Source organism: Beta vulgaris, chromosome 4 (genome assembly GCF_026745355.1).
Source record: "Beta vulgaris subsp. vulgaris cultivar EL10 chromosome 4, EL10.2, whole genome shotgun sequence".
Lineage (NCBI taxonomy): Eukaryota > Viridiplantae > Streptophyta > Magnoliopsida > Caryophyllales > Amaranthaceae > Beta > Beta vulgaris.
The window spans coordinates 55,231,984-55,250,475 of record NC_079205.1 but is presented as its reverse complement, the minus strand read 5'-3'; the positions used below and the strand labels follow the sequence as shown (position 1 = coordinate 55,250,475).

At 35.8% G+C, this 18,492-nt stretch overlaps 1 protein-coding gene and 1 long non-coding RNA gene across 2 annotated transcripts; both read right to left on the bottom strand.

Annotated features, from left to right (window-relative positions):
• Positions 1-264: 264 nt before the first annotated feature.
• LOC109134774 (pentatricopeptide repeat-containing protein At1g63080, mitochondrial) lies at positions 265-10,733 on the bottom strand. Its single transcript, XM_057394141.1, has 7 exons — positions 8,842-10,733; positions 7,759-7,827; positions 7,586-7,655; positions 7,405-7,491; positions 4,722-4,758; positions 3,299-3,414; positions 265-2,541 (listed from the first exon to the last, which is right to left on the bottom strand). The coding sequence occupies exons 1-7, from the start codon at positions 10,655-10,657 to the stop codon at positions 1,530-1,532; spliced, it is 3,207 nt and encodes a 1,068-aa protein (XP_057250124.1). The 5' UTR covers positions 10,658-10,733; the 3' UTR covers positions 265-1,529.
• A 951-nt stretch (positions 10,734-11,684) lies between these two features.
• Positions 11,685-13,807, bottom strand: LOC130591294 (uncharacterized). The gene is made up of 3 exons (XR_008969114.1): positions 13,174-13,807; positions 12,090-12,170; positions 11,685-11,835 (listed from the first exon to the last, which is right to left on the bottom strand). It is a non-coding gene; the product is annotated as an uncharacterized LOC130591294 (long non-coding RNA).
• Between the last annotated feature and the right edge of the window lie 4,685 nt (positions 13,808-18,492).

The window sequence follows — 18,492 nt, the reverse complement described above, 5'->3', positions numbered from 1 at the left end:
AAAAGTGTCCAAAACTCTCTTTTTACTCCAAAACTTTAATTGCCAAACACCCCAAAATGTAGTAAACAATAACTAATCCCCTTCAACAAAAATACTGAGGCACGCCTATAGTAAAACTGTCTCATTTTCAGATTTTGTCAACCAAGAACCAGAATTCAAAAATAAGAAACCCAAAAAACAAATAAAAACAGTAGCAAATGAGTTATCCAACGAAAGTAAGTAAACAGATCTATTGGTTCTGTTAGACAGGTAAAATAAAACCAATTTGAGGGCAACAAAACAAGTCTATAATTTTTTAAAGAAAAGAATTGTTCTTTAGAAATGGACAGAGAAGAAAATACATAATACTACTAAACAAAGCCAGTAATTTAGCCCCAAATCCAACTGGTATAAAAATGCTAGAGCAAAATATGATGCCCAAAATTATCTTTCCAGTAAAGAACATTAAAGACAAATACACACAATACTTCGACCGAAATAATTCATAATAGTTGACAACCAAACAAAGGCACATTATCATAATAACAGTTTTTAGGAACTTCACTATTTCTGATATATTCACGAATAATGGCACAGTAAAACAACTAAATGTAATTCCTGTCAAAACAGGCTTCAGAGCGGCAGGCTAAAACAATCAAATGACAAACGAGGTAAATTGCAGAGCTGTTGTTCCGGGTTGCTGTGCTAAAACAATAACACATTGTTTGGTCAAAAGTTACCACATCATCTTCCCCGTCACCTGTTCTCGTCAATGATCTGTTCAAATGATTCTACTTCTTTGTTACACATAAGGCGTGTACCATTAACCATGACTCCGCTTTTCTGATGATTATCACAGGTTGGAACTTGGAAGAGTCACATGCTTTTCGTAATTTTTCCGATCACCAGATCAAACAGTAACTGACCGGTTGTCAACAAAATGATCAGCTTCTTTCAAACAAAAAGTTAACAGCAACGATATAAATTAATAGCTACACCAGGAAGCGACAGACCAAAGATTAGTTACTTCGAACCAGGGCACTGCAAAGTCATGAGTTAAAAAGAGGTGATCAATCCGAAATTCAATATAATATGGGAGTCTTCTCAGTTAGGAGATAGGACATTACCGTGGATAGAGCGATTGATTAAGGTTGTAAACATGATAATGAGGGAAATAGCCAACTTGGATATGTCAAGAAGACAGAAACTGTAATCGACAATAACACGGTGAAAGGACACTTCATCAGCTTCTTCCATGATAGAAACATAACACAATATATTATCAGCAGACATCCAACTTAATACACTGAAGAAACAAACAGCACAAGGACCAGAAATATAGGTCATGAAATAAGATGGTCATCAGGGACATGAGATGAAGTAGACAAAGAAACTAAAAGCTTAATCTCAAGCCAAAGCACAAGTAATCTAACGCATGACTCGTATCATTTTAAACATTACAAACAACAAGGAGGTACGTCTCAACTATACTAAGATCTCGCATATCTCCAAAATTTAGTCATAATTACCCTCTATTGTTTTTATTCAACTCATTTGGTGAACTTCCTTAGCCAGTCCTTCGCCAAGTCACTTAAGTTATCAGAAGACAAGAGGCCAATAAATAACGAGAAAGTATCAGCTTCAACTTCATATCCCTTGCTAACCATAAGGTCACAATAGTACATTGCATTTGATAAGTCATTGTTGACAACATATCCTCTGATAATTGTATTATAGGTACGATCATTAGGATAACAACCATTTTCCTCCATTATTGTCAACAATTCAATAGCTTCATTCATGAGCCTTTTCTTGCAAAAACCTTTGATCAATATGTTGTACGTTTTAACATTAGGCTGTAGACCCTTCAATACAAGATCGGAGAAGAAATTGGCTGCATCTTCAAGTTGCCCAGCCTCACACAAACTGTCCATTAGGATATTGTAGATGACAATATGAGGCTTAACACCATTATATTCCATATCTTCAAGTAATGCTATTGCCTCATCAAGTAGCGCTTTTTTGCATAAGCTGTCAAGCAATGAAGCATATGTAAAAATGTCAAGAATAATTCCATGACTTTGCATATCCTTGAACAATTTACGCGCAAGTGGGAGTCTATTAACTTTGCATAGTCCATCAATGAGAGTATTATAGGTAACAACATCAGGTGTCATTATTCGTTTCTCAAGTATTTCTTGGAATAAATTGAGTGCTTTGTCAATGGTTCTAGCCTTGCAGTATCCATTAATCATAGTGTTGAAACTTACAATATCAGGCTCACAACCATTCTTGGCCATCAAATCAAGTAGTTTTTCCGCATCCTCCATCTGACCACGCAAACAATAACCATCGAGTAAAGCATTGTAAGTAATGACATCTGGCACCTCACCTCTCTCAATCATATAGTCTAGAATAGCTTGTGCTTCATCAACATTCCCATCTTTGCATAACATGTCAACCAGCATGCTGAAGGTGGGAACATCTGGTGCTACATTACACTCCAACATCTCCGCCAGCATATATTTAGCCTCGACCTTGGAGCCAGAGTTGTAGAGACCTCTAATCAAAGAGTTATAAGTGATAACGTTAGCTATAATGCCCTCACTTTTCATGGCGGTGAACAGGTCGAGGGCCTCTTTCAACAGCCTATCCTTACAAAGACTATCAATGATGGTGCTATATATAACAAGGTTAGGTTGACAACGACCAGATTGCATCTTCCTGAGCAAGTGGAGGGCAGCAGCATTGTCACCAATCCGACAAAGGCCTTTGAAAATAGCACCATAGGTAACAATGTCGGGTTGGAAACCTTGCTTAACAATTTCATCTAGCAATTGAAGAGCTTGAGGAAGCTTATCACAGTGGATATAGCCATTAATTAAGGTAGTAAAGATAACACAATCACGATCAAAGGGGTAACCAAGCTTAAGTCTTTTGGCGAGAAGAGAGAAGCCGAAATCAACACGGCCCAAATGGCAGTAACAATTAACAAGAATACCAATAGAATGCATATTTGGTCGAATACCAGATAACTCTAGCTCTCTGAGGAGAGAGATGAGGGTGGAGTGAGGTTGAAGGCGTTTCAATTTAGACATAGCAGTAAACAGTTGAGTGAAAACAATGATAGAAGGAAGGGGACGCAAAGAGATCAATTGATGGAAGAGAGAAAGGGGATAATTGAGATTTGAAAACCCTAATTTACAATGCTCTCTAACTGATTTAAGAAACAACTGACGATCTTCAATAACAGCATCTCGTGCATTGGAGAAATGAGAGTAATTTCGAAAAGGAAATTGAAAAGGGGAAAAGAAAGTACCTTTTCCGCCATGAAAGATTGCAAAGGAAGAAGCAGCTCTGCAACAGAAATTCATAACTGTTGAGTGTTGAGTTGAGTTTTGAGTCTTCTTCTTCACTGTGAAAAAGCGTGATGCTCTGTTGCGCGTTGGTAACGGGTTAAAATAACGCTTAAATTTCAAGTTTAATGGAAAGCTTAAATATCAGAATTAGACCTGTTCTAAATATTTCCTTCTCGCCATAATTTTTGGTAGTATATTCAACAAAAATTAATGGTATAATTGTTACATAAATTATATATCTATAAAAGGAAATGTATTACTTCCCTAAATTATTACATAAATATATATCTATAAATTATATCCTGAAAACTTAAAAAAGATTGAAAATGTAAATGTAAATAGAATCTAGTGAAGAAAAAGAAATTAATCCTATCTATAATAGTACCAACGAAACGGAATTTAGCCAAGATCTTTGAATGATTACTGAACAACAATCGTCCTTGGCCGATAACAACCGAAGAATCCACAAACTAAAAATACATCACGAAGTATATCACCTTCGTTCTATAATATTGGAACTTATGAATATGGCAGATAAATCACTGGGAGAACGTGAACTATACCCATATAATTATAATAGAATAAGGTTTTCCTTAGATAAACCTCACTCAAGGAAAAAAAGACACGTATTGTGAAACATCCAAAAATATGTTACAATTGTTAAGAAATGAAGGTCGATATGATCAACACTATTTGCATTACTATTTTTTCCTATAGAAATCTAAGTGTTTGTTTTGTTAACATAAAAATGGAAAGTAGATGTTAACAAAGTAGAATTACCTAATGTTCAATTAAAAATTTATGACATGTTGCACTTTCGAGAATATTATATTTCCCACAATATGGAGAAAGTTTATTTAATTTGAACTTCGCATGAATAATCATTCTTTATCCAACCAAATTAGGAAGAGTATGAACAAGATTTGACGTCAAAAGAAAAAATAGCAAACCATTGATAATATGCTCTCAAAATATCACTTAGTCACACAAGATATGTGTTACAAGTGCTTTTGTTCATGACCAAAAGGTCTAAAACAGAGCAAACCAAAGGCTCCCTTCCTCCCTACTCGACCAATTCAGGCGATGCACCAACTGACAACCCGCTTGCAATCTTAAACCTTGTATTTGTTCTAAAATCAAATATATTTGTGTTAGACAACATAATAAATTATACAATAAGAGATCATTTTTCATCCCAAAAGAAGCATAGTAGTAAAGGGCATTGATGCAAAAGTGTGAAGGTATATTTCATGGCAGGATTTAATTTTGTAAATTGATCCAAAATCCATATAATTGCGCTCTAAATTTCAAATGATTCAAGATAGCCATAGAGGAACTAATAGTCTAATAGATTGGCCTACACATCAAGGCACCAAGACTCACTTTTCTTTTAGCAAGGATCGACCATACTTCATGCAGCCTGCATATACTCTAGGCTTCACGTAGTGTCTAGATAGTGTCTCCCTAGTGTTGCTGCAGTGACAAAATTTAGTTATTATCAGTCGAATATTAGGACATAATATATTGTGCAGTAGAACTCCATTACTACTAAATTTTAGCAAACCTGAATTACATTGCCTTACTTGCAAAATAAAAATGTATGAATAAGAGCCTCCTTTATGCTAAGAGGATTACTAAAGACACTACCTCCTCAAACAATTAAAAATTAGTTCTATAGATTATGAAAGGGGGGCCATGAAGCAATCAAAAAACCAGTATTCAAATCCTTCACACATGCATAATGTCCATCATCACAATCCATCTAAAATATTGTTTCTGCCTTAGTTGATATATTCTTCTTATGTACGTCTTTTGAATCCTGAATTATAGGGCATTGTCCAGGGTTTGAATCATCATCCCAACTATTTTTTTGGCTATTTAGCATTGTACCTAGCCCTTGAACTGGTGTGTCCTGCAGCCTACAGGCTACAAGTAGCGTAGCAGGGATTGGTCTTCGGACCAATTATCTTTATTAATAAAAAAAATAGAAACTTTAAGAGAGTAACTTCTAAGAGAAAAAAAAATTGATGGGTAAGCAAAATTCAGTCGAAGGCTTATGCAATCAACCCTTATTAGAGAACAAAGGGCTTTTGAGTGACTTTTTAGTTTTCGCTTTTTCAATTGGTCAAACAGTCAAAAAATTTGGTTTGTATAAAATTAGTGTTGAAATATAATGTACTTCCTCCGTTTCGAATTAATCGCAACAATTCACTTTTCACGTTTGTTGAAACATAACTTTGACGGTTAATATCTACTATAATATATCTGTAAAAATTATAAAAAGTTGATATTACAAAAGTATTTAACGAGACGAATCTAACAAGATTTCACTTGACTATATTTTTCATTATGTAAAAAGTTCAAATCTTAGTCAAAGTACCTACTGTGAATAGTGCAAAATGTTAACTGTTGCGATTAATTCAAAACGGAGGAAGTAATAAAAATACAAAATTTTGAATAATTAATCAACTCATGCAACTAGTTCTACAACATAGTTAAACTAATCAGTTACCTTGTTAGTTTCAGATATATCTTATCATTTTTAGCTACCTTATCAGTTTCAACTACATTTCAGCTAGTGTTACCAAACAGAGCCATTAACTATTAAAGGTTGGTTGGAGGATTAGGGAAGTAAAAGATAAATCTTTAACTATGGCCGGTCTACCTTCGAAAACTAAATTAAATACTACCACTATCTTAGAAAGCTAATTTTACATAAGGTCGCCCAAGCTCACCTTCAACCTGGGTTAGTATTGTGTGTAGAACATGGGTCGAAGACTCTCCATCTTGCATCTTTGAGCTTTGTTTAGCAATAAATTGTTTAAGTAATTCTTTACGTTTCTTTCGGAAAAAAAAAAACACCCACACAAGGAATAATTAGTCTACACAAAATCCATATTACCTTAATGCTCGAGCTAAAAGTGATTGCTAAAAGCTTATTGTCATTTGTTTGTGTGAAATAACATTTATAGACATTTTAATATATATGTGTAGTACTATTATTAAAGGTAAAAAAGTCATTGAACATATCATTACCTAATCCTCTAAAAAAAAGCTCCTATTAAGAGGTTTTCATTTTGAGAGTTTTTATTCCAAAACTCTCTTTTACCAAATATACTTCTTTTAGAGTTTTTGACTAGTCAAACCTCTAAAAGTGATCCAAAACTCTCTTTTTACTCTAAAACTTTAATCGCCAAACACCCCAAAATGTAGTAAACAATAACTAATCCCCTTCAACAAAAATAGTGAGGCACGCCTATAGTAAAACTGTCTCATTTTCAGATTTTGTCCACCAAAAACCAAAATTCAAAAATAAGAGAAGAATGGGTTTCAACCATAGTTAACTCACCAAAATGGCCCATTAACTATTGGCACAGAAATTTAGCCAAACAGTCATATTAACGGTAATACTAATACCATGTTCGATAAAGCGGTTGATAAATTTGATCACAGATTTAGGCCAACCATTAGATGGTTGGATAGTTCCAAGTGAAGAATCCTGCAGCAATTACTCTTTGTAAAAGGCTAATGAAGGCACAAAGAACCTGCTGGTTTCTTTTTACATCTAGCCTGACTCGACAATCTTGACAAATATCCAATTGTTAGCACAATTCTACATCACATATCTACTGGGACTTTGCGTCCTCAGCAGAAGTGCACAAGTTTTTCAAGTTCAAAGAATGTGGAGTACGTCGGAACTTAATTCAGGTGAGAATTTGCATCAGCTAGTTTCTATGACGAGAGAGCTAACCAGGAATGACGTGAGAGCTAAAACATAAAGTGAACACCAGAAACCATCATAAAAGGCCCAGCTCCCAAGTTATTATGGTAAACAAGAACCACAATGTAGGAACTTCTCCATAATATAAACTTTAAAACTTTAGTAGGAATATATGATACCTGAAGCATTATTTTGGATTACAGACTTTCTAATTGTGATTCATATTTTGCAAATAATACAAATCATTATATTTCTTTTGTCCCCTCCGACCGAAATAATTCGTCATAGTTGACAACCAAACAAAGGCACAGTATCATAAATTCATAATAACAGTTTTTAGGAAACTTCACTATTTCTGATATATCCACGAATAATGGCACAGTAAAACAACTAAATGTAATTCCTGTCAGAACAGGCTTCAGAGCCGGCAGGCTAAAACAATCAAATAACAAACGAGGTAAATTGCACAGCTGTTGTTCCGGGTTGCTGTGCTAAAACAATAACACATTGTTTGGTCAAAAGTTACCACTTGTCCTCCTTTTCAGACAACAAAACTTTTGCACTTCTGGTTGTCAACTTCTCGGCAGTCCATGATTCTATCAGACTTAGAAATGCGATAAGGAAGCTCTATAATTTTCTTTTTCTGGAAGTGGTGCTTCAGATGCCACACCTGGAATAGTGAAGCCACTAATACTATACCCACGCCAAGGGACATAATACTTAACTGAGCAACTCTACTGTTGGTCTTTTCACTCACTTCCGTCATTCCTACATTTATGCAAAAATCCAACAAAGTTATATGTTAGCTTCATATGATAAAGATATCTTCAACTGCCTCATATTGCAACTTACACAATTCATAACAACAATGCAGGAAGGAGTTACAGGAGTTACAGTAAAATTAAGATGAGCCAAAGTTTGACCTGCTGCTCACCAAATTCATCGATGGCCATGTTGCAGTGTTCCCAAGACTAAAGATAGAATCATACAAGATAAGACACATCATCTTCCGCGTCACCTGTTCTCGTCAATGATCTGTTCAGATGATTCTACTTCTTTGTCACACATAAGGCGTGTACCAAACCATGACTCCGCTTTTCTGATGATTATCACAGGTTGGAACTTGATGGAGTCCCATGCTTTTCGTAATTTTTCCGATCACCAGATCAAACAGTAACTGACCGGTTGTCAACAAAATGATCAGCTTCTTTCAAACAAAAAATTAACAGCAACAATATAAATTAATAGCTACACCAGGAAGTGACAGACCAAAGATTAGTTGCTTCCAACCAGGGCACTGCAAACTGATGAGTTAAAAGAGGTGATCAATCCGAAATTCAATATAATATGGGTGTGTTCTCAGTTAGGAGATAGGATATCACTGTGGATAGAGCCATTGATTAAGGTTGTAAATATGACACAATAAGGGAATAGCCAACTTGGATTTTGTCAAGAAGAAAGAAACTTAAATCGACGATAACACAGTGAAAGGACGCTTCATCAGCTTCTTCTACAATATACTATCAGCAGACATCCAACTTAATACACTGAAGAAACAAACAACCCAAGGACCAGAAATACAGGTCATACAATAAGATGGTCATCAGGGACATGAGATGAAGTTGACTGAGAAACTAAAAGCAAAATCTCAAGTAATCTAACGCCTGACTCGCATCGTTTTAGACATTACAAACAACAAGGGGGTACATCGCAACTATACTGAGATCTCGCATATCTCCAAACTTTCGTCATAATTACCCTGCTTTTTTTATTCAAGTCATTTGATGAATTTCCTTATCTGGTCCTTGGCCGAGTCACTTAAATTATCAGAAGACAAGAGGCCAATAAACAACGAGAAAGTATCAGCTTCAGCTTCATATCCCTTGCTAACCATAAGGTCAGAGTAGTAGAATGCATTTGATAAGTCATTGTTGACAATATATCCTCTGATAATTGTATTATAGGTACGATCATTAGGATAACAACCCATTTCCTCCATTATTGTCAACAATTCAACAGCTTCATTCATGAGCCTTTTCTTGCAAAAACCTTTGATCAATATGTTGTACGTTTTAACATTAGGCTGTAGACCCTTCAATACAAGATCGGAGAAGAAATTGGCTGCATCTTCAATTTTCCCAGCCTCACACAAACTATCCATTAGGATACTGTAGATGACAATATCAGGCTTAACACCATTATATTCCATATCTTCAAGTAATGCTATTGCCTCATCAAGTAGCGCATTTTTGCATAAGTTGTCAAGCAATGAAGCATATGTAACAATATCAGGAGTAACTCCATGACCTTGCATATCCTTGAACAATTTACGGGCAAGTGGGAGTCTATTAACTTTGCATAGTCCATCGATGAGAGTGGTATAGGTAACAACATCAGGTGTCATTCCTTTTTGAAGTATTTCTTGGAATAAGTAGAGTGCTTTGTCAATGTTTCTAGCCTTGCAATATCCATTAATGATAGTGCTAAAACTTACAATATCAGGCTCACAACCATTCTTGGCCATCAAATCAAGTAGTTTTTCTGCATCCTCCATCTGACCACGCAAACAATAACCATCAAGTAAAGCACTGTAAGTTATGACATTTGGAATCTCACCTCTCTCAATCATGTAGTCTAGAATAGCTTGTGCTTCATCAACATTCCCGTCTTTGCAAAACATGTCAACAAGTATGTTGAAGGTGGTAACATCTGGTGTTATGTTACACTCCAACATCTCCGCTAAAACATCTTTAGCCTCGACTTTGGAGCCAGAGTTGTAGAGACCTCTAATTAAGGAGCTATAAGTGATAACGTCAGGTACAATGCCCTCACTTTTCATGGCGGTGAACAGGTCGAGGGCCTCTTTTAACAGCCTATCCTTACAAAGACTATCAATGATGGTGCTATATATGACAAGGTCAGGCTGACGACGACTAGATTGCATCTTCCTGAGCAAGTGGAGGGCAGCAGCATTGTCACCAATCCGACAAAGGCCTTTGAAGATAGCACCATAGGTAACAATGTCGGGTTGGAAACCTAGCTTAACAATTTGATCGAGCAATTGAAGAGCTTGAGGAAGCTTATCACAGTGGATATAGCCATTAATTAAGGTAGTAAAGATAACACAATCACCCTCAAAGGGGTAACCAAGCTTAAGGCTTTTGGCGAGAAGAGAGAAGGCGAAATCAAAGCGGCCCAAATGGCAGTAACAATTGGTGAGAATACCCAATGTATGCATATCGGGTCGAATACCAGATAAATCTAGCTCTCTGAGAAGAGAGATGAGGATGGAGTGAGGTTGAAGGCGTTTCAATTTAGACATAGCAGTAAACAGTTGAGTGAAAACAATGATAGAAGGAAGGGGACGCAAAGAGATCAATTGATGGAAGAGAGAAAGAGGATAATTGAGATTTGAAAACCCTAATTTACAATGCTCTCTAACTGATTTGAGAAACAACTGACGATCTTCAATAACAGCATCTCGTGCATTGGAGAAATGAGAGTAATTTCGAAAAGGAAATTGAAAAGGGGAAAAGAAAGTACCTTTTCCGCCATGAAAGATTGCAAAGGAAGAAGCAGCTCTGCAACAAAAATTCATAACTGTAGAGTGTTGAGTGTTGAGTGTTGAGTTTTGAGTTTTGAGTTTTGAGCTCTGCAACAAAAATTCATAACTGTGAAAAAGCGTGATGCTCTGTTGCGCGTTGGTAACGGGTTAAAATAACGCTTACATTTCAAGTTTAATGGAAAGCTTAAAAAACTTAAAGGAAATGTACTACTTCCCTAAATTATTACAAAAATTAGACCTCTTCTAAATATTTCCTTCTCGCCATAATTTTTGGTAGTATATTCAACAAAAATTAATGGTATAATTGTTACATAAATTATATATCTATAAAAGGAAATGTACTACTTCCCTAAATTATTACATAAATCATATATATAAAAATTATATCCTGAAAACTTAAAAAAGATTGGAAATGTAAATGTAAATAGAATCTAGTGAAAAAAAAGAAATTAATCCTATCTATAATATTACCAACAAAACGGAATTTAGCCAAGATCTTTGAATGATTACTGAACAACAATCGTCCTTGGCCGATAACAACCGAAGAATCCACAAACTAAAAATACATCACGAAATATATCACCTTCGTTCTATAATATTGGAACTTATGAATATGGCGGATAAATAACTGGGAGAACGTGAACTATACCCATATAATTATAATAGAATAAGGTTTAGATAAACCTCACCCAAGAAAAAAAAAACACGTATTGTGAAACATCCAAAAATATGTTACAATTGTTAAGAAATGAAGGTCGATATGATCAACACTATTTGCATTACTATTTTTTCCTATAGAAATCTAAGTGTTTGCTTTGTTAACATAAAAATGGAAAGTAGATGTTAATAAAGTAGAATTACCTAATGTTCAATTAAAAATTTATGACATGTTGCACTTTCGAGAATATTATATTCCCACAATATGGAGAAAGTTTATTTAATTTGTACTTCGCATGAACAATCATTCTTTATTCAACCAAATTAGGAAGAGTATCAACAAGATTTGACGTTAAAAGAAAAAATAACAAATCATTGATAATATGCTCTCAAGATATCACTTAGTCACACAAGATATGTGTTACAAGTGCTTTTGTTCCATAACCAAAAGGTCCAAAGCAGAGCAAACCAAAGGCTCCCTTTCTCCCTACTCGACCAATTCAGACGATGCACCAACTAACAACCCGCTTGCAATCTTAAACCTTGTATTTGTTCTAAAATCAAATATATTTGTGTTAGACAACATAATAAATTATACAATAAGAGATCATTTTTCATCCCAAAAGAAGCATAGTAGTAAAGGGCACTGGTGCAAAAGTGTGAAGGTATATTTCATGGCAGGATTTAATTTTGAAAATTGATCCAAAATCCATATAATTGCGCTCTAAATCTCAAATGATTCAAGTTAGCCACAGAGGAACTAATAGACTAATAGATTGGCCTACACCTTCGAGGCACCAAGACTTACTTTTCTTTTAGCAAGAATCTACCGTGCTTCATGCAGCCTGCATATACTCTAGGCTTCACGTATAGTGTCTCCTTAGTGTTGCTGCAGCGACAAAATTTAGTTATTATCAGCCAAAAATAGGACAGAGTATAGATACATAATATTGTGCAGTAAGAACTTCATTACTACTAAAATTTAGCAATAAACCTGAATTACATTGCCTTACTTGCAAAATAAGATTTTATGAATAAGAGACTCCTTTATGCTAGGAGGATTACTAAAGACACTACCTCCTCAAACAATTAAAAATTATTTCTATAAATTATGAAAGGGAGACCATGAAGCAATCAAAAAACCAGTATTCAAATCCTTCACACATGCATAATGTCCATTATCACAATCCATCTAAAATATAATTTCTGCCAATTAGTTGATATATTCTTCTTATGTACGTCTTTTGAATCCTGTAATATATAACCATCGAAATCTTTTGTGCCACATAATATTTAGACGCTAATTTTTGCATAACTAACTTACTTAATCGGGTCTAAGTGAAATATCCACTTAAACTCCACTCTTTCATAACACCTCAAAGATCTTAGGCTTCTCAGTCATTTTATACACATGTTACTTCAGTTCTTTGTCAAATTCTTGGATAAGAACGAATGAATAACTAACTATATTTTGTGTATTACTAGATTTTAATTCTTAAAAAATTTATCCAATTTCGTTAATATCATCAATTGTCGAACCACTATCCTAGAGGGATCAACTTCGTACGAATCAGTTGCCACCAAAATAGCATAATCATTAGGCTCGTTGGTGGTGGATTGTAGTCAGTTTTCTTTACATTAAGATCTAAGCCCTTGATTATGGCAGTATTGCCGCTGATTCTAAGCAAGAACTTCTCGAAATTTGGAAACCAATTATGAATAATTTTAATTTGAGATCATCGTATGAAAAGTTAGGATTCGAAAGATTGAGGATACAAATTAAAGAAAGCCAGCAAATTTGGCGAGCTTCACGATTATGTCGGAAACATAAATTTGAACCACTATATTTGATTTTAAAATTGAATCGCATTAGAATTACATAATTCATATACCTTTTAACAACAAAGAGTGAAGCTTGAACATCCTTGCAGTTCTGTAATTAATGGAACTTAATAGAAAGGAATTAGGAAATTTTAAAAGAGAAAAATCTAAAGAACAAAAGAGAGGAAGAAGGATGTTGAACCCATTGATTTTGATACATGCTGATTGTGTACAAGGCGATATGAGGAGCTGTGAGAAGAATATCTTCAATGCAATGATTAGGGATGGCAATGGGTCCTGGACCCAACCCAGACCCGCTAGGACCCGACCTATTTATAAGGGTCTGGGTCCTGAAACTTTAGACCCAATGGGTCCGGGTCGGGTCTGGGTCCCAAAGAGCATGGGTCGGGTCTGGGTCCGGGTCCACATATGCTAGACCCAGACCCGCCCCACGGACCCATTTACATATTAGATTTTTTTTTTTTTTTTGCCTAAACTCTATAATTTTATGAGTTTTGATTTTGTAAACTCGTTAGTGTTATAACTCCACTAAGACATGTAACTCTATAATTTGTAACATTTAAATATTTTATGAGTTAATTCTTAAAATTTTATTTAGAGAATGTTTTAACCATGGATACAAAAACATATATATATCAGGCGAAAATTTTTAATTACATATATTCAAAAATGTGATGAAAACTTAAAACTAAGAAGGACCCATTTAGGACCCACGGACCCGCTAGACCCACCGGATCTGGGTCTGGGTCTGAAAAATCTAGACCCAACGGATCTGGGGCGGGTCGGGGTCTGTGAAAAATTAATGGGTCTGGGTCTGGGTCTAGCTGGACCCGACCCAGACCCGCCCCATTGCCATCCCTAGCAATGATTCATACTTTTCTAGATGAGATGATTTTTGTTGGGCCCTCAGTTTTCTGGAATAGGCGGGCTTCCCTGCTTATTTTGAATTTCTAATTAACGTGGCAGTTTGGCAAAGGAGTGGGAAGACTGAGTCAAGCGACGTTACTTGGCGTCATTCTTGGCGGTTGAGATATGCACGGGATTATGCTGACGGGGCCCTTAAATTGCGGAACAACTCAAAAGCAGCTGGGGAGATATTTTCTTAGTAGTATATATACATAATTTGTAACCTAGTTTGGACTTAAGTTCTTTATCTTCACTCCCATCGCCTCTCTCTAGAAAAACACACATATATTACTCTTCTCTCTAAATACTTTGAGTTCCATCATCATTGTAATCAGCTACCATTGTAACATCTACTTCAAGCGTCATATTAGTGGATTGGTGATCAGGAGCATCACCCGCGGTTTTTCCCTTTTGGGTTTTCCGCGTCAACAATTTCTTGTTTCCTTCATTATTTTGTCCTTTATGCAATTCATTTTATTTATCATGTCATTTAATATTAGTATGTTGATCTCGTTGTTGGCACCTAAACCTTTTTAGTACTTGGTACAAAATCGGCATAAACAATTTTCTCACCTCATTGTTAGATCAATTTGTAGTCTTACCAGCAGCAGTAGCAACAATTGCTTCTAGAAAGTCAGAGTTATCCATCTCTAGTGAAGGTCTATGGTGGTCTCTTCAATTTTTTTTGGTGATCTTCTCCTCCCGACAACCTTGGGAGCCGGTTCTGGTTCATTATCATCACTCTCTGCCCGTAGGTTCTTGAAATTCAGAATGTTGATTCTCATCTGGTCTTCCCCTACGCGCACGGCTCCCCAAAAAAGCGTACTCATTATATTCGAATCATGTTTGATTTAATTAGCAAGATGATAATGAAGTTGTTGTTCCAAAAAAAAGTCGGTGCTTGCACTTGCTGTTTGGGGTGTATGAGGAAAAGCACAAAATCAAGGTGTATATACGCAATTTATTCATATTGGCTACTGCCATACTATGCAGAAGACAATACACATTTCGGTGGCTGTTTAAAGTGCATTTTAAAGGTTAAATGCGACAATTTTAGAGAATCCTCTAAACCGGAACTTGCTGCTAACTTGTAATTATTTCACATGTCTCTGAAGTGCTTTTAAATGGAGCTTTGGCCTACTCCACAAGATGGATATAAGCTTCCATAGCCGGACGCAATTTCTAAAAATTTATGCAGTTGACATGATTTGGACATAAACTTGTTGCCATCAATTCACTAAAGATGGTAGTAAAGGCCTAGCAAGTAAAAGCAAACGTACAAAGGTTTAGCATTTGTGGTATATTTGAGATTAGCATGAGAATGGATGTAAAGCGAGAATAAAAGTAAGAAACTCAAGATGTTCACATCGGCATGTGGCGAAAAAAGTTTCACATTCTTCGGTGAAAGCAGTAAGAAACATTAACCAGTGGCATCGGACGCTTAGTGTTGGAAATTGACCCTAGGAGTAAAAGGGAGCATCAGTTTTTTTCTTCTTTACTGAACAATGATAAGTAGTTATTTAAGGACGTGCATACCTTGGCAAAGATAAACTCTCTTTTAAACAATGTGAACAACCATATGCCACATTGCTTGCAAATGAAACATGTTTGGCACAGTAGCAACCAATATATGTAAGCAAATCTGAAAAAGTTGCGTGCTTTAGATTAGAAGTACCAAAATCCAAACCCTAGCTCCAAATTGACGTATTTGCGATGCTCGAATTAGGTTAAATCTACTTGGCATGTTGAAGGCGACGCTATGCACGAAGATGTTTGATACTGGTACTTGCAATGTTGGTTTTTTGTGACAAAGCAACTAATTATTTAATGGAAAATTTGTCAGAAACCACCTTTTATAATCACTTTTTTGTGAGAAACCACCTTTTAAAAAAAATTGGTAGCCACCTTTTTCATTCTTTTTTTTGTTGCAAGCCACCACTTGTCGGGATCCGGCGTTGACCTTGATTTTCCGGCGTTGACCATCAGATTTTCGCCATATTTCCACCTTTATCTTTCTCCCACCTCCCCCCTCGCATCCCTGGCAACCCCCCCTCCCCCCTCGCATCCCCAACAACCCCCCTCCTTTCTCGCAACCTGCCGGAAAACACCCCCCCACGACCGTCCCCACCCTCCCAGCCCTAAGCCCATCACCTCCCTCGCATCCCCCGACATCTTAGTTGGAAGAAATGGCAAAAATATGGAAAAAAATGGCAAAAATTTGATGATCAACGCCGGAAAATCAAGGTCAACGCCGGATTTTGGCAAGTGGTGGCTTCCAACAAAAAAAAGAACCAAAAAGGTGGCTAATTAACCAATTTTTTTTTAAAAGGTGGTTTCTCACAAAAAAGTGATTATAAAAGGTGGTTTCTGACAAATTTTCCTTATTTAATTAGGGTGTACATGCACGTTTTAATTTTCCTAAAGTTGTTAACTGAAGAGTATAAATTGCCACTTAAAATCTGTATTTTAAGATGGAATTTAAACCATAACTTGAAAATGCGATTTTCGTCGCGGTTGTGGATGGTCACGGTTAGGAGTGTTCACCGGCCCATGCTAGGACCGGGATCGGATGGACTAGAATCTGGAATATTTTTGGACCTGAACCGGAATTATTACGGTCCGATCCAGTTTTGGACATATTGGACCGGAATATATATTTTTTTAAAAACAAAAATCTTTTTTGTTTGATTTAAACACATTTATAAACTATATACATTAAAATTTAATAATTTTAATAACAATATTCCTAAAGGTAATAAATAGTAGGTTTTTAAGTTTCTAACTTTCTACTTTTCAGAACTTTTTTAATATATAATTATTATTTTTTACTAAAAAATTAGAATTTCCGATCCACTGGTCTGGACGAAATTTTCTGGGTTCGGATCGGACCGGAAACCCGAAATCATGGAAAAGATATGGTCTTTGCACAGCCCTAGTTACGGCGAAGTGGGAACAAGGTGATGTGTCGTCGCACCGTCAAATATCGGTTCAAACCATGAGATATCCCTTAAACTCACCTAAAATGCGGATTTTTTTATTACCTTTAAAGTTGTCAGCATTGCCAGTTCGGTAGATTCGAAAATCCGACATGGATACGAAACGATGCGACCTTGTTTTGACACCATGATTTAAACAAATTTGGATTTAGACTAACCTCATTGTTTGAGACAAGGAACATGAAACAATTTTTTGAATTTGATACAAATTATTCACAGGATAACAAACAATACCCATATCATGGAACTTGGGATCGAAAGAAGCACGTGAACAAAAAACATAAAGTTGGAGATCACGGTCGACAATCTGAGTTTCCACCTTGAGTACCCTTCACCTTCCTATCCTCTATGGTCGCTGGAGAAGATGACTTATGACGGCGAAATTCCGACCATTGCAAACGACTCAACCTCCCGAGTTAAATCCACAATATCTACAAAAAAAAAAATTGTGTATTTCTCAATCAATTTCCGAATCTAGGGTTTACAACTAATGTAATTAGTCTTCTCTCTCTTCATCTCCTCCAGATCTAGTTGTAGTCAACGAGGTCGAGATGAGTTCTCATCTTCTTCTCTTTTCCTATTCTCCTAATTGCATATGAACTCTAGGATTATGGATTTAGCCATGTCCAAGTGAAACTTGCGCTGACATGTATTTCGTGTTGATGTTGTGTCGTACGACATGGATATTTGACAAAATTTGCCAAGTCCTGGGAACAGAGTCCTTATCTACCAAAATCCCCAATTTTGATATAAAGTTAAAGTGATCTCCAATTCCTAATAACAGTTGCTTGCAATTTGAATTCCAGTATAAATTTTTGTTATAAAGTGATCTCAACTTATATGGCGTAAATGCGATACTCAAATAATTAGTAGATATAATTAACATATTGAATATGAAGCTATTGTTTTTAGATGTTTGATACTTGCACTTGTAATTTTGATTTAATGTAGAAAAGCACTTAACTACATAGAATACCAAATATATAGAATAAACAAAAGACTTTTTATAAAAAGCACCAATACAAAAAAACTAAAAGGGAGAAAATTGATACCAAATAAGAATTTTCATTTAGTGAACCAAATTACATAGAAGCAAAATTGCATAAGAAGCATAGACTAAGCAAGAAAGATTAGTAGGAAAGGCTACCACAACTTCGTATTTTTCCCGAAGAAAAGCGAAAGGCTATCACGACTTATTAGCTTCAATTCTACGAAAAGGAAGCGTTTTTCTAAAACAGGAGTGAGTTTCCTAGAATCCCTAATATCACATGACTGATCTGCTTGAACTATTGGGAAATGAAGCATTTGTTCCAATACAAAAGGATCATAACTGATCATATTAAAGTCTAGGAAAACAAAGCTTTCTTCTATTGCAAAAGAATCAAGCTTCACAAAAGCACATGCTTTATCCCTAACAGCAGTAACACCCACTTGCATATACTAACAAGTTTTTTGGCGCTTTAAACC